We start from the raw sequence: 23331 nt of genomic DNA, 5'->3' as shown, positions 1-23331 counted from the left end.
ATATTCGACGTCGATTGGATCGATAGAAATTATGTTTAAATATGAGTTAAAAGTACTTGTCCGGCCCATCACTTTTCATTTAAATCAAATAAAAATCAATCATAAAAAAACGAAACTGTACGGGAGAATCCGGTTAAAAATTTATTGAAATGCGATTTAGGTTAGTTATGCCGAATGAAATTCGTTCGCTGGAAGAAGTGAGAAGTAAAAACTGCCGTCATAGCAATACAAACTGGGGAGTTATTTTGGAAGCTTCAACATATTTAATGTGCAAAATGTTTTTTATTTATCGATGCACAATAACATCTTTTGTATATTACAGGACAATTTATTTCCATTCTTATTAAATTAGTGCAATTAAGAGAAAATCACTTGAAGATAACTCTCTAAATTCCCTCTGCATGAATATTTGTGCTCCAACAGTTCTAAAAAAGCCCTGATTTTTATTTAAATATAATAAGTTTAATGGAAAGTGATGGGCCAGACAAGTACTTTTAACTCATATTTAAACATAATTTCTATCGATCCAATCGACGTCGAATATTGTGAATAATATCAGTAGCTCCTGAAAGTCTGAAAAAAATCGATTGTCTCTGCCACCATAGAGTAAGAAATGACGAGCTTGCATGTGATTTTTTTGGATTTAAAAGCTTCTTAAAACGATTCCATAATGTTGAAATTTGGAGTTACTCATAAATTACTTGTCCTTCGATTGATATCATAAATTTTAGTGCTGCACGTAACTCAAATGGTAACTTGTTTCAATTTATTAGAAAATACTTGGCCTCGAATTGATATAATAAATTTTAATAGTGCACGTAAATTAGATGGAATTTTTTTTAATTGATTTAGCCCTTCGAATCAAATAAGAAGAATGAGGCATCGGTTTCCAAAATGATGTCAAGCGCGATTTTTCGGTTTTTATTTTTTACTTGTTATTTGATTCTTTTCACACTTTAAATAATAGATACAGTTTAGTTTTTTTTAAAGATAATGCTTTTTCAAGATTTGTGAAATTTTTTTCGAATTGTTCTGTATTTTTTTTATAAAATAATTTTTTTGCCCATTTTTATTCACTAACTATGCGAACGTTTGTTACATTTGTCGCGCACTTCGTAACGTCAAACCCCGGCCGGTTCGTTACCACACAGCTATCAAAGGGAACTCGTATATATAACCTACATTATTAGGCCTGCTACACACAGTCAATAATATTGCGCAATATAGGTGATTACACAATATTATTGAACGTGTAGATGTAGTATTGGAACATTGCGCAATCATTGAACAGAAGTTTGAGCTATCTTAAATTTATGACGCACTACACACTATACAAACTTATTGTGCAATATTACTGTGCAATATTATTGACCGTTTGTAGCGGGCCTAACAGACGATAACAGACGGTATACAAGAAAATATTGAGGACCATCAGAAATTCTTTCATCGGCCATTGGTCGAGACGGATAGATTTTCACCGGTGATTTGTTGTGATGGGCATCAAGAGGCTCTTGTATGTATCGGTCTAAACCCATATACAGATGCGTCAACTCCGTAAATGTGTTTGTACTTTTGCATAATCTTGAGCCCGTGCAAAGTTTTTTCTCAGTAATTACGCCACCGATCATGCTGGATTTTGGGCGTAATCGAAAGAGAATTTATTAATTGGCTCAAACTTCAATTTTCAAGTTGCGAAATGACTCTTGAATTTCATTATTCTACAAAATAACATGTCGATTTTACCCCCACTACCACGAATCGTTTTATTCAGAGATAATATAAATAAATAGTCTCGGCGAGAGCCTCGGGCTAGCAGACGACAAGGCTGTCAATGTACTTGTCCCGAGACTCTACCGCGGCTCCTGATGAAAGTGTGGAAGAGAATTTTTGATCGTATAATCGAAACGTCCTTTCGTTACTACTGAAAATTAACGTATTTTTGGAAGTCACAGGAAATAAAAATTCCATCATTAGAAGTGTAATGATCCCATTGAATCATGGGACCTTCATTCTTTTCACCAAACTAATTTTTCCAAATGTCGACCACTATAATTTACACAGTAGGAGAAATCTTGAGTGCAGATATGCTGAACGTCATGCCTTACCTTTTTATATAATTGGTGTTAAGACGCTGCCACGTTACTAGATTAAGCAATTGGGCAGATCAGATCGGAGACGAGGTCTGTTTTCTGAATATTGTTGACCTTAAAGGCATTACTGGATGGATAGCCCAGCCGATAAATTGTACCTTATTGGAATTTCCGTACTTCGTGATGCAATAAAAATCTGAAAAAATTCAACAACATTTGGAAAGTTATGAACTACAATTATCAATAATAATATTGCCCAAAAGTTATTAATAAATTTTTTAAATAAATAATCTTCTAAAAATTTTACAGTAAACCCTTGTTTTTTTTACGAATCGAATGTGCGCATTTTTCTGAATGCTCATGATTTTTTTCAGAATTTTCGTGGATTTTTGAAATTCTCTTTTTTAAATTTTTTAAGTGGCTCTATTTGTACATTTTTGATCCAGTAACCTTAAGACTTTTCAAAACTGATGGTAAATATGTCGTCTAAAACATATCCAAAATTCAAATTTTTAAAAATATTTTTCAAAATTTTTTCAAGAAATTTAAAAAATCCACGAAAATTCTGAAAAAATTCATGAGCATTCGGAAAAATACACATATTTGATTCGTAAAAAAAAACAATAGGTTACCGCAAAATTATTGAATAATTGATTGTTTAAACAATTTGTTATTAACTTTTGGGCAATATTATTATTGATAATTGTTTTTCATAGCTTTTCAAATGTTGTTGAATTTTTTCAGATTTTTATTGCATCACGAAGTACGGAAATTCCAATCAGATATTATTTTTGGTCGTGCTATCCATCCAGTTATACCTTACTTAAAAGAATTCCTTGGATTTCAATACTAAATGATTCATTTTTGTTTGAGCGAATATCTGATCTGTATGTGGTAATCATCGCAGTGGTCCAGGAAGCGGTAGGGACAGGGAATGCAGAAATACTTCAAGGTGTTCTTGCAAGAAGTCATTATCAAAGATATTGCAGTCGTGTCGATGGTATACCCGAGCTGCTACACAAATTAAAACAGGTTTTTTAAATATTTTACTTTATGGTAAAAGAATTGTGTACAAAATCGGTATCTGTAAGATTGTAGTAATTTTATCGATATAAATTTCAGGCACCTGATTTCTATGTGGAAATGAGATGGGAATTTACTAGTTGGGGTGAGTATTGTGAAAATGCTCAGTTAAAACTCTATATCAGTACACATCGCATTAGTATTAAGGTATTCCTTTCACGAACCCGAAATCCCTACAAAAAATTGATTTTAATTTACAATAAAGTACAACTGCATCCAAATAGATTGGCGAAATTACAGGTCAGGTTATCGATCATTTAATGAAGAATTAAAATGTTAAAAATCGTAAAATTTCTACGGGAGCTTATGGAGAATCCATCATCACCACATGTCTATTCAATAATTCGTACACTGAATAACTCTAAATTCCTGATACAAACTGTCTCACGGATAGAAAAAAAATGTAAGGAATCTATAGCAACGATAAAAATAAAAGGTTATCGAATGTTCAAAAAAGATATCAACGATAGAAATTGGAAAAATGGCAGAAGCAGAAACTTTTCCCATATAACAGCGACTTCTCAGAGGTTAGGAATCAGTCCAAATTTCGAGTGCTCTAGTTTGCGACACCAAAAAATACGGCCCTGTGAAAGGAATACCTTAAGAGCAAAAAAAAAGAATATTGTTTCTCTCGTTCTCTTCAATCCTATGTGAATCTAGTACCATTGAATTTTCAGTTCCCCTGGCATCGAGAATGTGTCCGAGCGACACGTACAAAGTTTACAAGCAAGGTAGCAATGTTCGAATCGATACAACACTGTTGGGTTTCGATCATGCTAATTGGCAGCGTGGAAACCTCAGCTTCGTCTTCAAAGGACAAAGTGAGCAGTAGCCGATATATTGTTAGACTTAAAATCTGAATACACATGGCGATTTTTTTTTGACAATTTTAAACATTATACGATTGCATCAGCACAAAATTGGGCAGTATTACAATATCTGTGGTCCCAAGTTTTGACCATACAACCTTTATATTGTGCTCTAAATAAGACTTGTTTCAGGAGTCATAAAAGTTTAAATTCGGTCTTTAAGGAGGCGAAACGGAGGGTGAAATCTAAAACATAATATTTGTGGTCGCTAGTCTGACTGTATAGCGTTATATTTTTTTATCAGAAACTCTTTTTTAATAAAATAAAAATCGGAATTCGGGCTTTAAGAGGGGTGTAACGGGGGTTGAAAGATGAAGCATTGTTTAGTATTTGTGGTCTTTAATTCGGACCATGCAGCCATCACATTTGACCCAATTTTTTTTCAAAGGTAATGATAATCGGAACCCGGCCTTTAAAAAGGGAAATCAGCAATGTGATATCTTTTAAAAATGTTGAAAATCCCGGTTTATCCCCTCAAAGGTCGAATTTCAAAAAACAGCCGTATAAAAAGTGATCTAGATCACGGAACGATTCTTTGTTCGACTCAACGCTATGCTATTTTATTGTCGTTTAAATTTTAAAATGGTTGTACTCATTTTCTGGTGAAAATTAATAACTACCAGCAATACCGAATCCTCCCATGGCCATCAGCTGTGATCGCAGTTATGTGTTCAGCTTAATTGGACAAAAAACAGGTGATATTATTGGTAAAAGCTTATCCAGACATGCTCAAAATATCTAGCAAACGCGAAGCATATCCATTTTTTTAAATGCAGTTGTCACCATGTTTTTTTATAGATACATTTATATAATGCTAGAGCTTGGAGAGCTTTTTCCGAAGCACCTCGAGAAATTTTCTCTAGCAAGGATTTTCGATATTACGAATTTCTATTTCGTAAATCGCACCCCCGTTCCATGCCTCTTAATTTTTCCAAATTTGCTAAGAATCCGGGGCACGACGATAAAAAAGTTAGCAACTCGCAACCGTATTAACGGCAATGGAATTCTCGAAAATTATAAATTTATATTCTTCATAGATGATGGTGCAACAATGATGGAAGTAGACCACGAAACTAAAAAGGTCTATGTAGAACACATGAAACTCATCGACGACGAAAACGTTCAATTATTGGCTCCCTCCGAGGAAGGAATTCTTACACGATTATCTAATCCAATAGTAACGACGTACATAGACACCGATAAAATAAGCTTCGAAAGGTAAATTAGCATAGTATTGTATGAAATCCACAATTTCATTTCGTTCTTGGTAAATTGTGTTAACCACTAACCGAAAATGAAAAACGAAGCTATATGTGCTGTAGCGACTTTTCTCGTGAGTCGCACAAACGCTTCACTCTCGATAACTCCTGGGCGCTAGTTCATGAATTTTCATAAAAAAATGTATTTTAAAATTTACCGAAAATGAGATCTGCGGGTTTCCTAGTCGTAGCTGTAATTTTTAACAATTTGGTAGAGGGACGAGTTTGAGACAAAGACAAAAGTAATCCACTCTCAAACATTTTGGTTTTCGGAATTACAACATAAAGTATTTTTCACCACACATGCGCCGAAAGTTCAACTTTCTGAAATCGGAAGGTTGAATTTTCGGTGCATGTGTGGTGAAAAATAGTATACACTCCATGGGAGTGAAATTAGACCACCTCAAACCGCGGGCAGAATTGTCACCCCAGCCGAAGGCGACGGTGATAAGCAATTTCACTCCTAGGTGTGTAATATACCATATTTTTTATCAGATTTATCACAAGTTCGTTCAATAAAATAGTAAAGCAGGCCAACGTTTTCAAAAATCTTTACAATGAGTTTTCGTTATTTTTCTTTCTATAATTTAAACGGTTGATAATAGTTTTTAACTGTCAAATTTCGACGGGACAATCACTTATCCTACGGACTTCGCGCAACAAGGAAAATGAATTCCTCTGGACAATTCTTCGTAATAACAACGCAAAAAGGCAGCAGATGTTTTACTGCAACCAACGAAGAAAATTTAATTATTCTCTCAAATGCGAACGTTACCCGGAAACAATATCACTCTCTACTCGACAATTTGACGCTTGGTCACAATACAAAAACAGAGCTCTTTGTCAAAAACGAAAAACGAAATACAATCACAAAAGGAAAGCGAAACGACAGCTCACTGCTCAGGTTTCAGTAACGGAAACTCCGGAAAAGGACCACGGGTTTTCCTCGAAATTCCAGTGAAGTCGAATTCTTGATGGGGTCTGCGACGGCTCGAAAGAAAACGTTGGGTCACGTTGCGCTCCAAAACGACAGTTCTCGATAATTGTACTTAGAGCACATAGGCGAAACCACGGTCTTACATACAGGTCTGGAAACTCGGTCAGATTTTGAGGGTCTTTTATTGAAGAAATTTTTTTACTACATTGACCGCTATAGGCGCAGTTATCTTATAGACCACGATGGCGCGGGACGGTGCGGGGGCAATGGAGGTGTTGAACAACGACAGCACTATAGTAACCGCAATCCCACATCTGCCTATATCCGTCACACCTAACCCCAATAATGTTTGAAACGTGATACTGATTCATTTTTATTTAAAATCTGTTGACAGTACTATTCATTCTTTCCAATATTGTGATAATTTAATTCAATTTTGAAATGCTTTTTCACAAGAGCTTATTAGTTGAATAGCAATCAATATACAATAACGTAAAAAGTTCGAATAAGTTTTTGAATAGATATTTACATTTTTTTTCTTTCAACGATTTAATACGATATAAATAATTCGTGTTTGTTTATACGTCATGTTAAACAACGCCGCGTGGTGTCGATTTTTGACAAAAATTTTCATGCGTAACCCCCACCACAAAAATTTGGGCAGAGTTTCCAGACCTGTATGTAAGACCTTGGGCGAAACGAAGTTTTTACCCCCTGTAGTGCCCACGATTTGTCACTTATTATTCGTGAATGATTATGATCGACGCTATCGTAAATAATTGATAGACGTGTAATTAGGAATTAAGAATCTTTTTTATTGACTTTCCCGTCCCCCAGTCTACACACAACAACGCTCCTCTTTTTCCCTCTCCATTCCCCGACTCCTCTGTCTCGGCGCTCGCTGATCAAATCTGATGTTTGGATCATCCGTGTTGAGTGGCGACATCTGCCCTGGTTTTCAATTTAAGTGGGGTCACCTGCGGTATTGAAGGGGTGTCTTCTTCTTGAGATTCCTTGTATCCTTGAGGGCATGATGGTTGTTCTAAGAATATACTAGAACGCCTTGAAGATCTTGCTGGAGTGGAAGATACGGATTTGCTCGAGTTTTCATCAGGATTGTCTGGTAGTTTCTTTAAATGTGTGACATGTCTCTTGAAAGCTTTACCGGCGTCATTCATTAATGTGACCTCGTTCCCCTTCCTTTCCATAACTTCATATTCATCTCTCCCAAATCTAGGATACAATTTATTTGGTAATACCAAATTTTGTGATAAAACTTTGTCACCGGAAGCTATGTCACAGGATTTTGATCCCCTAGATATATCTTCTCTTTCTTTACCCTTTTGTTTGTTTACGATGTCGTTATCTTTTACTTCTCCGTCGGGTTGAGATGATACAAGATCTTGAAGCGATGGTATTTTGTCTCGGATATCCCTACCAAACATGAGGTTTGATGGGGATTTCCCTGTGGTACCATGAGGCGTGACGTTGTACATCAGAATACATTTTTGCAGTTCTCTTCGGTAACCTAGGTTATTTCCGTAGGCTATCTGTAAACGCTTCTTGACCTGCCTGTTCATGTTTTCCACCTCTCTGTTGGCTTGTGGCCAGTAAGGTGGTGAATGGATTACCTCAATATCGTGGTCCGAGCAATACGTTTTGTACTCCACGCTATCAAATTGTCTGCCCCAATCAGTTTTAAGTCTCTTTGGAAATCCCAAGCGTGAAAACAGTTTGTCCAAGTTTTCGATGATGGTAGTAGATGTTATACTCTCTATGAAAACGATTTCTTGGTACCTGGAGTAGTAATCGATTATTACCAATACCCAGTCTTTGTTCGGTAATGGTCCCATCAGATCCATAGCGAGGCACTCCCAAGGTCTGTCCAGAAAAGGATGTCTAGCCATCGGTGGTGGTTTAATTGGTTGCAAAACCATTAGACAATCTCTACAGTTTTTGACGAACTTTTCGACCTGCTTGTCGATTGATGGCCACCATACTTTGGCCCTTAGTCGCCTTTTCATCACCGTCTCTCCTGGGTGGCCCTCGTGAGCTAATTTTAAAACTTGTTCTGTTAAAGTTGGAGGTATAACGAGTCTGGTACCTCTCAGCATAACAGATCCCAAAGTAGTTAATTCCATTCGGAAAGGATGGTATATGTTTTTTTCAGGTGTTTGCCAAGTGTTGTTTTCGTTTTTGAAAATAGCATCCAATATTTCTTCGTCTCGCTGGCTTTCTGTGATAATTTGAGAAATTTTAAGCGCTTTTGGTACGTTTTTTTCTATGATTCTGAATATGTGACCTTCGCTTTCCGTATCAAACGAGTTTTCATCCTGTATACTGCATAGCCTTGATACAGGGTCGGCAATATTTTGTTTTCCCGGCTTGTACACAACCTTGAATTTAAATGCTTGGAGTCTAAGCAGCCATCGTTCTATTCGAGCTGGAGGCTTCGATGAAGGTTTGAAAATTGCTTCGAGTGGTTTGTGATCGGTTTCTAATTCAAATTCTAATCCAGCTAGGTAGAAATAAAATCTTTCAGTTCCCCAAACCAGTGCCAAGCTTTCCTTTTCAGTTTGAGAGTATCTTTTCTCGACGTCCGATAAACTTTTGCTTGCGAAAGAAATTACGAGAGGGCTTGACCTTGAATCAAATTGTAGCAGCACCGCTCCCAGGGCTACAGCGCTGGCATCGCAAACTAACCTGGTACGTGCTTGTGGATCAAAATAGGACAAGGTTAGTAAGTCTGACAGAGCTTTTTTTAAATTATTGAAATGATTTTGGTGCGTTTCTGTCCAGTCGAATTTTGTATCCGTTTTGATAAGCTGGCGTAACGGATCCGTTTCAGTTCCTAAGTTAGGGATGAATTTCCCTACATACGTTACCAAACCCAAGAAACTACGCAACTCTTCTTTGGTACTTGGTGCGCGAAATTTCAAAATCGTCTCTATTTTCCGAGGATCCACACTAATTCCCTTATCCGATAGTTTGTGGCCCAGAAAATCCAATTCACGGACTTTAAAAACACACTTCTCGTCCTTAAGGGTGACGTTGTTATCATCAAGTACTGACAAAACTTTTTTTAGACAGTCGTCGTGCTCTTCTTCGTCCTCGCCCCATATAATAATGTCATCTAAAAAATTCAAACAGTTTTTACAAAATGCCAGAATGGCCTCAATCGTTCGTTGAAAAATTTCGACAGCAGAGTTAATGCCGAACATCAGTCGCTTGTATCGAAATAATCCTTTGGGAGTTATGAATGTTGTAATAGGGCGACTTCCAACGTCAAGTTCGAGCTGATGATATGCTTCAATGCAATCAAGTCGTGAGTAAACCTTAGCTTTTTTTAACCTGGGCATGAAAGAATCAAATGTCGGAATCGGGTAGTGTTCTCTTAAAATAGCTTGGTTTGCTCTACGCATGTCAATACATATTCTTATTTCTCCTGATGATTTGAATGCAATGACCATTGGCGATATCCATGCACTCGGCCCGGTAACTTTTTCAATAATGTCGAGTTCCAGTGCCTTATCTAGTTTCTCTTCGACTTGTTTTTCAACAGCAACTGGGATTCTCCGCATTGGTTGTTGAACTGGTTTTACTTTGGGGTCTATTGATAACTTCACGATGACATTCTTAATTTTTGGAAATGGGGCTATTTTTTCTATTTTGTTAACTCCTAGGCCCAGTTTTAAAATACCCAGTTGTTTTGCAGTGGTTTTTCCAATTATCGAGATGTCTCCAGCGCTGACAACATAAAATGGCGCTATGACCTCCTGTCCGTCCGGTAGATTTATCGTGGTTAAAAACCTCATTTTGATATCTAGTGGACTTTTAGATGCATACGATCTCAAAACATCGGAAGGTTCTCTGTTTATATCACAAATGGTAGCTCTTTTTTTTAATAAAATCTCCCAATCTTTACCTTTCAATATGTTGACTTTGCATCCTGAATCTATGAGGAGTTTCACCGTTACGCCACCTACTTGACATACAATGATATCGTCAGGATGGTCTTCAGAGTGGTTGATTTCTGAATCTCTGATGTTAATTTTGAAGCAATCAAATTCTCGAATTTCATTTTCGGAATCCGACTTCCGGTCATCGTCATCGATTTGGTTTACTCTCTTGAAACGTTTTGAGCTCGGCTCACGGTTTTTAGGTGTAAAAAACTTCCTTTTTTCGTTAATATCGGGAGTTTTGCAACATATAGCGAAGTGTCCTTGAAAATTGCATTTATGACATTTTGCGTTCTTTGCTGGACAAGTTTGCGCATCGCTATGCCTAGGCCTACCGCAGCGTGAACATTTATTTGAAAAATTTATCTTATTGACTGAAGTTGAAAACGGCACAGTGGCATTCATCGTAGTCGCGTTACTGGAATCCATGACCTTCGATTGGTTGGATATTTGTTCATGAACTCGACATAGATTTATAACCTCCTCTAGCGTGTGCTCTTTTTCGAGAATTTTTTTCTTTAAATCTGTCGGTGCCCAGCTGTCAATAATCTTGTCCTTTACGTTAATTTCTAATGCCTCGATTTCAGTTTTCCCGAATGAACAACGCTTTGCTTGATTTCTAACTTTGAGCACGAACTTATTAAAAGTTTCTCCTTCGTCAGGCTTCAGATTTCTAAAAGCGTGTCGTTCGAAAGTAGAGTTTTGTTTAGGAGAAAAATGCTCTGTCAACTTCGTGGTGAGAATCGTAAAAACGTCGTTATCGTTGGTTGACTCCACAATAGCCCCCGGTAAATCATACGCGACATCTTGTAATTGTGTGCCCCCTAGATGTAAGAGTTGATTTCGCTTTTTCGCATTAGTGGTTATGCCTTCTACCTCAAGATACAAATTTACCGATCTAAGCCATCTCTCCCACTCTATTCTAATAAGAGCTTTGTCAATATTTTCACACAAGAATGGTGGTATTCCCGTTTTCTCGCTCATTTTGTTTTCCTTCTTTTTTTTCTAAAAGAAAAGAGAAGAAAAAAAAATTCAGCAACTAAATTTTAAGTTAGGATAGTCATTCAACTCCCCCATTTTTTGTGCATATATTGTATGCGTTAAGATAGGTTTACCTATATGTATATTTCGAAATCAAAAGTGCGGCTCACAGCCAGCATTTCCTTAGACGGCTCTCAGCCCACGACGTCGAGTGAATGCAAGACTCGTGCTTGATTCGGTGCTCTCAGCCCTCTATCACAGAAAAGAACAAATGTTCAGTTTCCGTCTATTTTCATAGCTCTCAGCCCAACAAACCTCTGTTAACGACGCCTTTCCTCTTGGTGACTCTCGGCCAACTAACCCATATTAACGAGGTTTCCCTTCACGGCAAAAAAAAGAAGTTTGAAATCCTCGTCGCCAATTGTGGTGCCCACGATTTGTCACTTATTATTCGTGAATGATTATGATCGACGCTATCGTAAATAATTGATAGACGTGTAATTAGGAATTAAGAATCTTTTTTATTGACTTTCCCGTCCCCCAGTCTACACACAACAACGCTCCTCTTTTTCCCTCTCCATTCCCCGACTCCTCTGTCTCGGCGCTCGCTGATCAAATCTGATGTTTGGATCATCCGTGTTGAGTGGCGACATCTGCGACTGGTTCCGAGTCGCGTCCTGCTAGTCGCCACAACCCCCACCCTGAGCCTTACTCGTGAGAATCTCAACCGTGCTTATATAATTTTTGAGAGCGCTTGCTGACCTGACCTCAACGATATATTTCCAATTTGACGACTCGCTAGCGACAATTTCTAAATTACGCTAAGCGACTTTTTCTTGTTTCGTTGAGCGGCCATTCCGATGATTAGTTCCGACCTTTAATTTCGCTAGTTGAATTTCTGGATCTTCAGACTGATGACTTTTTTCACGCCGACGAATTTTCGATGATATTTTGGTGGCAACTGCCGTTTGCTTATACAACAATAAAAATAATTCAAAATAAAATTAATTGTTGAAACTCCGTGGTTATGAATAATTTCACTACGGATGTGCGATAATAAAGGAAAATGTTTATTTAATCAAATTACAGTTGGGTCGTTTTTGACTCTCGAAGCAGAATGAAAATTGAATGAATTTATAAACAGAGACAGAAGAAGGATAGGTTGCTAGGGATGTTTTCACATCAATATAATAAGTATGTCGGTAAAGACAATTTCTCCAACACTCCTGCTTTGACTTTATCTACTATTGTTGATATCTTTCTTGCTATTCAGTTTATTTTTATTCTCACATATCCCCAATCCTTCACGATTATGTTGAAATTATTGGCGAGGTAGAGGCTTTGTTAAAATATCCGCCTGTTGCTCTTTTGACGTAACATACTCCACCGAGAAAACTCTTTGGCCTCGTACTTTTCTCGCACATAATGATATCCATCCATGAAAAAAACTTTAAAAATATTTTCTTTTTAAATTGTCAAAAAAATGATTTTATAAAAAAAAATACAGAACAATTCGAAAAAATTTTCACAAATCTTGAAAAAACATTATCTGTAAAAAAAACTAATCTGTATCTATTTTTTAAAGTGTCAAAAGAATCAAATAACAAGTAAAAAATAAAAAACCGAAAAATCGCGCTTGAAATCATTTTGGAAACCGATGCCTCATTCTTCTTATTTGATTCGAATAGCTAAATCAATTGAAAAAAATTCCATCTAATTTACGTGCAGCATTAAAATTTATTATATGAATTCGAGGCCAAGTATTTTCTAATGAATTGAAAAAAGTTACCACTTGAGTTACGTGCAGCACTAAAATTTATGATATCAATCGAAGGACAAGTAATTTATGAGTAACTCCAAATTTCAACATTATGGAATTGTTCTAAGAAGCTTTTAAATCCAAAAAAATCATATGCAAGCTAGTCATTTCTTACTCTATGGTGGCAAAGACTTATAAGAAAATCGATTCTTTTCAGACTTTCAGGAGCTTCTGATATTATTCACAATATTCGACGTCGATTGGATCGATACAAATTATGTTTAAATATGAGTTAAAAGTACTTGTCCGGCCCATCACTATTCATTCAAATAAAAATCAATCATAAAAAAACGAAATTGTACGCAGAATCCAGTTAAAAATTTATTGACATGCGATTTATTATTAGTTTAATATTCTTAATAATAGTATAGGTTAGTTATACCGAATGAAATTCGTTCGCTGGAAAAAGTGAGAAGTAAAAATTGCCGTCATTCCAATACCAACTGGGGAGTTATTTTTGGAAGGTTGAACATATTTAATGTGCAAAATGGTTTTTATTTATCGATGCACAATAACATCCCTTGTATAGTACAGGACAATTCGTTTCCATTCTTATTCAATTAGTGCAATTAAGGGAATATTACTTGAAGATAACTCTCTAAATTCGCTCTGCATGAATATTTGTGCTCGATCAGTTCTAGAGAAGCCCTGATTTTTATTTGAATAAACAATTTTAATGGAAAGTGATGGGCCGGACAAGTACTTTTAACTCATATTTAAACATAATTTGTATCGATCCAATCGACGTCGAATATTGTGAATAATATCAGAAGCTCCTGAAAGTCTGAAAAGAATCGATTTTCTTATAAGTCTTTGCCACCATAGAGTAAGAAATGACTAGCTTGCATATGATTTTTTTGGATTTAAAAGCTTCTTAGAACAATTCCATAATGTTGAAATTTGGAGTTACTCATAAATTACTTGTCCTTCGATTGATATCATAAATTTTAGTGCTGCACGTAACTCAAGTGGTAACTTTTTTCAATTCATTAGAAAATACTTGGCCTCGAATTCATATAATAAATTTTAATGCTGCACGTAAATTAGATGGAATTTTTTTCAATTGATTTAGCTATTCGAATCAAATAAGAAGAATGAGGCATCGGTTTCCAAAATGATTTCAAGCGCGATTTTTCGGTTTTTTATTTTTTACTTGTTATTTGATTCTTTTGACACTTTAAAAAATAGATACAGATTAGTTTTTTTTACAGATAATGTTTTTTCAAGATTTGTGAAAATTTTTTCGAATTGTTCTGTATTTTTTTTTATAAAATCATTTTTTTGACAATTTAAAAAGAAAATATTTTTAAAGTTTTTTTCATGGATGGAATTATCAGCAAACGAGGGACCATCAATGTACTTGTCCCAACCTTTTTTTTCCTAGGGGAAGTTTATGGTTTGATATCACGTCTTTTTTCTGAAAAGTTCCTTATTTATGTTCAGTTGACTATAGGATTTTAGTTTGAATTTCTATGGATTATTTATGATTTTCGTCTTATAACGTTGGTTTTCACGAAAAAAAGACCTATTTTTCATCAAAATAGTACTGAAAATATTTCGTCAAGGGTCTGTCCTTGGACTTTGTCAATTTTTTTCTTTGTACTCTGATATGTTTTGTCAATTAGAAACCCAAGCGCACGGTCGCAAGCGGGTTGGAGACCGGGATATGATTTTCGGCTTATAACGCTGGTTTCCACGAAAAAGGACCTATTTTGCGTCAAAATTTTACTGGAAATATTTCGTCACAGGTCTGTTCTTGGACTTTGGCGTTTTTTTTCCTTGTACCCTAATATGTTTTGTCAATTAGGAACCAAAGAGCACGGTGAAAAGCAGGTTGTAGGTCGTGATATGATTTTCGGCTTATAACGTTGGTTTCCACGAAAAAAGACCTAAATTTCGTCAAAATTGTACTGGAAATATTTCGATAGAGGTTTGTTCTTGGACTTTGGTGATTTTTCTCCTTGTCTTCTAATATGTTTTATCCATTGGTAACACAAGAGCATGTAGCAATGCGTGTTGCGAGCTGAGACATGATTTCCGGCTTATAACGTTAGTGAAAAGACAGGAAAAGAAAAAAGATAGATCAAATTCAAGACAAAACGAATCCAACTGAATTGGCCATTTTTAAATGTCGTTTTTTCATTCTGAATCTAGACATTTTCGTGTCATCCAAAACATGCCCCCGATGAAATATATTTCCAAAGTTTGCAAGTGGCCGCGGAGATCCAATTATTTACAGTTTGATAGTTGCTGAAAAAAGGAACCCGGAAACATTTATTATGTCAGAACTCAAAGAAGCAAAAAAAAACTGAGCGTACTTAATTCAACAGAGCAACGGAATTCAAAGACGTTTGAGGTATCTGCATTGGTTTTGGAGAAAAACAATTTCATTTCAGGATAATTTAGAAATAAATTAGGAAATTCAGAAATTTAGCATAGAATTTAGAAAAAGGAAAATTAAGATAATTAGTAAAGCTGAAAACTTTTGTGATGAATTTTTGAAATTACATGTTACGGTTGGAGTAAAAAATTTAAATAATTGGCACACATGCTGCGACACAAAAATATCAAAGTTTGAAGGTATTCGCTCCATACCGCAGTAATACAAACTTTAATACTATTTGAAAAGAAATACTTTACAACTTGCTGAACAAAGTTCCATTACATATTACCATAATCAAAGATAGGGGGTGATACTTAGCACATATACTTATCCACAGAAATTTCCAAGTTCGCAGGTATCTGCTGCGATTCAATGTATCTGCGCAATGAGTTTGGAAGACAGCAATTTCAAATCCATCCATAAATGAGCAACTGAAGACTTTTATAATGAATTTTTCACTTCATATATATGTTACGGTGCGAGTCAAAAAATAAAATGAATGGCACAGTATATAAATTTTATGGTTTGCAGATTTTTGCTGTATTTCAATGATCCAAATCTATAGTATTAGAGTGAAAAGTTGTTAGAAGTCATGATGTTACATTAAAATGACATAGCGCACATAACATTCAGAAATTCTGTAGGTTTCCATGATGTTGGCAGGTATTATACTTAATCGCATCAAAAACTGAGCAACTGTAGACTTATCGTAATGAATGTTTTCACCAATAATTCCACATTTGCAGTTTGCAGAATAGGAATACTCAACATACACGTCATTTCATAAGTATTGTTGTCAATGTTTGTGTTTGCCTACCGCATAACGAAGATTCAACTTTTCATATTATCAGCAAAAAAAGCATCCAAAGACTTTTTGGAACAAGTTTCAAAATTTATTACTCGACAGACCAGGTGGAAAAAGAATAACTACACTTATATCAACACCAGAAACTGTTTTGAGAATCTGTTGTACAAAATGTGCGATTGATGATCATAATTGGAAACCTCTTGAATCACGTTACCACAATCAGCATGAAGAAATAGTAGAAAATCATAGGACACATATTAGGCAACCCATTAATAATATGTATCGATCCGCTGCAAACCGATGGAGTCAAAACAAGGATCGGAAAGAGCAGAGCCAAACTCAATAGGAAACAAAATATGGGAATATTCAAAAATAATGTTGACACAAGAAATAAATTAGAAAACATTTATTCGATTGGAGTTTCTCACATTATACACTAACAGTTCCGTGTGTTCTTGATTTATTAATTATCAACCATAATATTTCATATCGCAAAAAGAAAATTTGACGTTTTAGGTTAACGAACATTTTTCCTTACAACTTCCAGACCTATTTTTGATAATCTGATTTGCCTTATTTATATTATTCACTAACTATGCGAACGTTTGTTACATTTGTCCCGCACTTCGTAACATCAAACCCCGGCCGGTTCGTTATTACCACACAGCTATCAAAGGGCACTCGTATATATAACCTACATTATTACACATGATATATAATCACGCAACTGATGATATATTTACGCTGCACAATATTCCGCGCGCTCTGGTTTAATTGAAAGATTATCTCAGTTGACACTTATTTCCAATCGAACGAAATAATGAAATCTTGAAAAGTTTCGTTGACATATGCATCGCGCATTTTTTTATATTTTTTATTTTCACACACAGATCACAGTCTACATTTACGCGGCCGCTTTTATACCGGTTTAGTATTCCACAAGTTTTAACAAAATAAATATCAATATGCACTTCGTTAGATGACGTGAAAATTATTTTTATTTTCCCGCACGCACTTCATAACATCATAACCCCAAATGTCAACATGACGTGAAACTTCAGCTGGTGACTTTCGAGTACTTTCGAGCTCTCGAGCTCCTTAGCTTTTCGCCAAACTTCCTTGCTCTTTTTCTTGAATATCATTGGCCCAAAAATTCTCTCACTCTTCATTGGTTGCAACAAAATTTCTCTCACCAGGGATTGGTGATCATGGGGGCCAAGAGGCCTATGTTTGTAGCGGTTGGAGTACGCGTATACAGATACGTAAAATCCTGAATGTGTTAGTAACTTTTGCATAATCTTAAGCCCGTGCAAAGTTTTTTCTCAGAAATTACGACACCGAGCATGCTGATTTTGGACTCATTCGACAGAGAACTTCTTAATTAGCTAAAAGTTCAATTTTCAAAGCCGTACATAACTCATGAGCTTTGCAATTAACGAAAATCACATGCCAATTTTACCCCCACCACCGCGAATCGTTTTATTCAGAGAAAATATAGTCTCGGCGAGAGCCTCAGGCCAGCAGACGACAGGGTTGTCAATGTACTTGTCCCGAGACTCTACCGAGTCTCTTGATTGAACATCAATATGTTTTGTTCGTTTGTGAAACGCAGGATTCTTTAATAGGCATATCGTACTCTGATTATCTATAAAAAGTGTCGTTTGAATTTCCTTGATGTTTAGAATTTCCTTAATGAGGGACTTCACCCATTCTATTTCTTTTGCTGTTTGACAAGCAGCCCTGTACTCTGATTCCATTGTTGATAGAGCAATAGATTTTTGCTTTTGTGAACTCCATGAGATTATTCCCGCAGCGAATTTGAGAACGAATCCCGTAGTAGATAATCGTGTTTCCATTTCTTCAGCGTAGTCTACATCGCTATACGCAAGTAATTGCTTTTTCTTGCCGCATTTGAAATGTATTCCATATTCAATGATGCCCTTAAGATATTTGATGATCCGCTTTACTGCTTTCCAATGTATTTTTCTTGGATTTTCAAGATATCGACGTGCTTGATGCACCGTGAATGTAATATCAGACTTCCAACGGCTTCACGGTATGGAGCATTTGTCAATTAATTTTCTTCTCCCGTTTGCAAAATAGAACTCAATTCTTGGTGCGGGTCAGTTGGAATGGTTACCGAATTTGCTTCTTCCATTTTGAATCCCTCCAGAATCCTTTTCGCATAAGTTCCTTGATGCAAAAAAATCAAACCATCCGACGCCCTCTATTTGCATGCCCAAAAATAGATTTGCATCGTTGTGCGTTATTTCGAATTCTGTCTTAAGGTCCTTAATGAGTTTATCAATCAACATTTGATTCTGTGAAACAATAAGTCCATCATCTATGTAGATTGCAAGTATTTCCACTAGTTCCCATACATTATTTCGAGTTAAAGATTCAAATTCTTCATCCATTGCTTTCTTCCATAATTTTGCTTCTTTACTTTTAGTGGCATCACGATACGAAAGAGGCTTCTCATTTTCAGCTATGAACAAGTTATTAATAAAGTCACGGTATCTCTCTGGAAGTCTTAGTGTTCCACTGTCTCTAAGACTATAAACTTCGTTTTGATTTTCTCTTTCTTCGTTGCGATTTATTTCTTCCATTTCTTCTATGGGTTCAACAGGAATCTCAATTGGTTCGATCTCTAGTGCGTTTTATTCATTTTCATCATTTTCATTATCGTCGTTTTCTTGTTGAGCGATTTCTTGTTCATCTCCTTCTTCAATCACGTTTCCGTTGTTCTCGGAGTCTTCTTGTTCGTTTTCCTCGTTTACAGATACCTCGTTGTCTTCCCGTACTTCTTTTGTAATTTCTCCGTCAAATTTTCTTGAAAAAACATCTTTCACAATCTCGATTTTATTGTTATCAGGGTACCATACACGATATCCTTTAGTTTCTTTTCCATAGCCTATAAAATATCCTTTCTTCGCATTCGCATCAAATGCTCGACGCTTTTCTTTTGCCACATGTGTGAATACTTCTTCACCAAAAACATGAAGATTTGTCACATCTGGTTCTTTTCCAAACCATAATTCTGATGGTGTCACATATTTAATGCTGCTTGTCCCGGTCAGATTCAAGGTATCTACAGTTGTGTTGATTGCTTCTGCCCAGAATTCCGTGCCTAAATTTCTTGCAAGCATAAGCATCCTCCCTGCTTCCTTCAGAGTATGATTGTCTCTTTCAACAGAACCATTTTGCTCCGAGGTGTACACAACTGTGCGTTGATGTCTAATTCCAAGTTTATCTGTCAACTTTTTCATTTCACTGTTGACAAATTCAAGTCCATCGTCCGTTCGGAATATCGTGATACCTCCTGAACAATGTTTCTTCGCCTTCTTAAAGAATGTTTCTACATAGTTCTTAGTTTCCATTTTGTTTTCGAGAAAATACTCTTCACGATAATGTGAGTAGTCATTCTTTATCAATAGAAAGTATCTCTATACTCCAATGGATTTTGTAGGCATGTGACCACAAAGGTCGGCATGTATAATTTCGCCGATACTCTCAGATTTTGACGTGCTTTCAGGAAAAGGTAGGCGATACATTTTCCCGATGGTGCATGTCTCACAGAATGGATCTTTTGCTTCATTAATGTTTATTTTGAATTTCTTGAGAATTTGTCTCACGTGACGGAAATTTTGATGGGCTAGTCTCTCATGCCAATTTTGTAGCGTATTCATTGAGCTCACATATGCTTGTGAATTCCTATTTGTTAGCGTGTCTGTTGAGCTCACGTAAGCTTGTTGTTTCTCGATTTTGAACTTCATGATATAGAGTTTTCCTTGACGTATTCCCGTCGCGATGTTGTTTCCATTTCTTGTTATTTTACAAGTTGTGCTAGTCGATTGCATCTTGAGTCCTTTGTCGAGTGCCGCACCAACTGAGAATAGATTGTATTTCAATCTTGGTATACATACAGTATGTCAACGAGATGATTCTGTTTTCAGATTTCCCCGTTGAACATATCAACATTGATGCAACCTTTTCCCAAAGCCTCAATGCTGCCCCCATCACCTATACATACAAGTGTAGGATGATCGAAAACTTCGTACGTGATAAACCAGTCTCTATGACAACACATATAATTGCTGGCTCCCGAGTCCATGACCCATCCTGCATTTTTCGCATTTCTCATAGTATGCGATGATGCAGATTGAAGAGTTACGCTCACAAGATCTTCTCCACAGGGTTTCTTCCCCGACATTTTGTTGACCCTTAATTCTGCTGAACCATTGTCTCCTTTCCTCTGCGGGCACTCTTTGGCCCAATGTCCTTCCTCTCCACAAACGTAGCATTTACCTGTTTTCAATGATCCGTTCGATGCTCTTCTCGATCTACCACCACGACCTCACTTGTTGAATTTTCCTCACTGGACATTCGACGTTAAGGCATTTCCATTCTTATCCTCTTGTATTATAATCCTTGACTCTTCAGTCACAAGTCTCACATTCAAATTGTCAATCGTGCGTTCTCCCGCTGACGCCGATTCCCATGCACTCACAAAATATCGAAAATTCTCGGGTAAAGTCATTAGTATTTTCGTTATCATTGAATCAGAAATTTCCTCACCCATTAATTTAAGTCGATGTGCTGTATCCTCTAGCTCGGCGATATGAGTTGAGATGTCAACCGATTTCTATTTCTTGGCATTGTACCACTCTTGCTGAATCATGTGAACACTCGCTTCAGACTTCTGTTCGTAGATAGATGATAGTTTCTTCCACATTTCTGCTGCAGACATGCAATTTATTATATGCAATGTCGGCTGCACCCCGATAGTTGTGACGATCAGTTTTTGAGCTGTTGCATCTAGTTTTTTCCATGATGTTAGTTTGTTTTGATACGCATTTTGCTCAGCGTCACTTGCTAATGCATTGATGACTGGTTTTTCACTCGTTCCCAAAACAACTTCTAATGCACCATGTGAATTTAAAATCACTCGTATTTGAAACTTCCAAATAGCCCAGGCCTCTTTGCCTACCAGCTTAGTAACTTTCGCAAGTTCATTTTCCATTTTATTTTATGTGGTTTATTTTCACTTTTGCACAAGGCGGAAAATCACTTCACTATATTTTTATTTTTAAATTTAATTCTCTCAAGAATTATTTATCACATACTATCACTGGGTGGGCCCATAACCTGCTGAAACTCAGTGGTTATGAATAACTTCACTACGGGTGTACGATAATAAAGGAAAATGTTTATTTAATCAAATTACAATTGGGTCGTTTTTTACTTTCGAAGCAGAATGAAAATGGAATGAATTTATAAACAGAGACAGAAGAAGGATAGGTTGCTAGGGATATTTTCACATCAATATAATAAGTATGTCGGTGAAGACAATTTCTTCAAAATTAATAAATAATCGATAAATACGCTAGCGTTTAGCCCTTTTGGATTTGCTCGAGAGAACTTCGTCGATGACGAAAGACGCTCCTGTCTCGTATCGTGCCAATTTTCTGTCCGCAGGGCAAAAAGACGGGACTTATTATCTATTATGCGACGGGCGCAAAATTACCACGTCACAGTGCTTAGATAAAGTCGGATGATTAGTTCAATCTCGGATGTTTATTACGAAATTTCACTAACAATATGCATAGAAATGAGTCGTTTTTTGGGTCGTTCTTAGTTCAAAATACCGCCACCTGTGGCTTCATGCTCATCGTCAGGCTCGCGCGTGAATCATTTGTAAAAAAACACATTACTGCGTCAATCGAAATTCGAATCGAGTAGAATATTCGGCTGTACTTCCGAATACCGGTTACCTCCGATTGGCTTCAAAATTGGCACAGACCTTGTATTTGACATCACAAGAAACCCGCGAAAGGATTTTTGGCGCATCGTAATATTTGCCGAGATATTTCAGTTTTAAAGTCGGTTTTTACCCGTATAGGATTGGAACGTGAACAATGGGGAACACGAAGCCCACCGAGATGGACTATCGAAATTTTGAATTGATCATAAATTCATCTAATAATATCTCTTTTTTTTCTTTTCCAAGTCTTTCAAATGAAGTCTATTTTTTTCGTGGGTTACGTCCTCAGTGCCCGCGCGCGTGTGTGCGTGTGTGCGTGTGTGTGCGTGCGTTTCGTAGTTAATGTTGTGGTAGCCGTGGTAGTCTCGTTAACCGTACCAATAAATTTTAGTGAATTATCGATTTTCAAATTGAAATATTTCGATAAATATTGCGACGCATCAAAACCTTTTACAGGGTCTCTTGTCATGTCAAATACAAGGTCTGTACCAAATTTAAAGCCAATCGGAGGTAACTGGTATTCGGAAGTTTATCCGAATATTCATTTGAAAATAAAATATTCGAGAAATAGCAAATGCTAGTTACCAATTTATGTGAATTGCAGGAACAAAACAGGCCTGTGGGGAAGGCGCTCTGATAAGAGCGAAGCAATAAACGGCCACGAGTGTAAAGTATTCAGCGCTAGTAACGTCGAAGTTGTTACTAAAACGCGCCTTGAACATTTGTCCGACACGGATAAAGCTCGTGCAAGAGCTCCGAGGACACCATTACAATCATTTTTAGGAATAGCCGATCAGCAGCCGGAGAACGCTGGGGGGGCTAGCAGCGTACGTATTTCAAAAATTTTTACCTTCATATGTCCAACAACAAAACGAACGCATTCCAATTTGATTGGCAACACATCACATAAGAAATTCGATAAAACTGAAGATTACGGTAGTTGTGATCGTCGAGGGTGAAGCAGGAGAGGGGCGGTCTACGCTTACGCACGAAACCAATGAAGTTTTACCAACTACTTGTCGTCAAATTATCGTCATATTTGATGTAATTTTTCGAGAAAAAAAATCCACATTAGTTTAAAAGAATATACATTTTTGACAAAGTAATGATTACATGAATTATTTCTAATAGTTTATGGCATTATTTTCGATAATTTGTTAAAGATCAATTATTGCAAGACGAACTGGCAACAATGTAAATAATGCCCCATGATAATATGCTTGGGTTGGCAGCAGTGTCGCACAGCTATCATATACGCGCCCCGTTTCTAACCTCCAAATGAAAGTGTTTATTTCTCGATCGCTTGGACATTGGTCCGGGAAAAAAAATGTCGCTAAGGTAGGAAGCGCTTGTGCCATCTACGCTGTTACCATGATTCC

General features: G+C 36.6%; 1 protein-coding gene across 9 annotated transcripts in view; it reads left to right on the top strand.

Annotated features, from left to right (window-relative positions):
- LOC122414958 (ankyrin repeat domain-containing protein 13D) overlaps positions 1 to 23331 on the top strand; it is an 83605-nt gene that overhangs the window by 21029 nt on the left and 39245 nt on the right. For 8 of the 9 annotated variants that reach the window (XM_043426663.1, XM_043426666.1, XM_043426668.1 and 5 more), the window contains 6 exons: positions 2998 to 3122; positions 3213 to 3258; positions 3851 to 3994; positions 4666 to 4737; positions 5080 to 5260; positions 22557 to 22779. In XM_043426663.1, coding sequence (XP_043282598.1) covers positions 2998 to 3122; positions 3213 to 3258; positions 3851 to 3994; positions 4666 to 4737; positions 5080 to 5260; positions 22557 to 22779 — 791 coding nt within the window. The remainder of the gene's footprint in view (positions 1 to 2997; positions 3123 to 3212; positions 3259 to 3850; positions 3995 to 4665; positions 4738 to 5079; positions 5261 to 22556; positions 22780 to 23331) is intronic. The other variant, XM_043426669.1, reaches the window with a different exon arrangement.

The sequence above is a fragment of the Venturia canescens genome, chromosome 8 (genome assembly GCF_019457755.1).
Source record: "Venturia canescens isolate UGA chromosome 8, ASM1945775v1, whole genome shotgun sequence".
NCBI classification, from domain to species: Eukaryota; Metazoa; Arthropoda; class Insecta; order Hymenoptera; family Ichneumonidae; genus Venturia; species Venturia canescens.
Note: the sequence above shows the minus strand (reverse complement) of the source record. Positions and strands in the feature narration are given on the sequence as shown.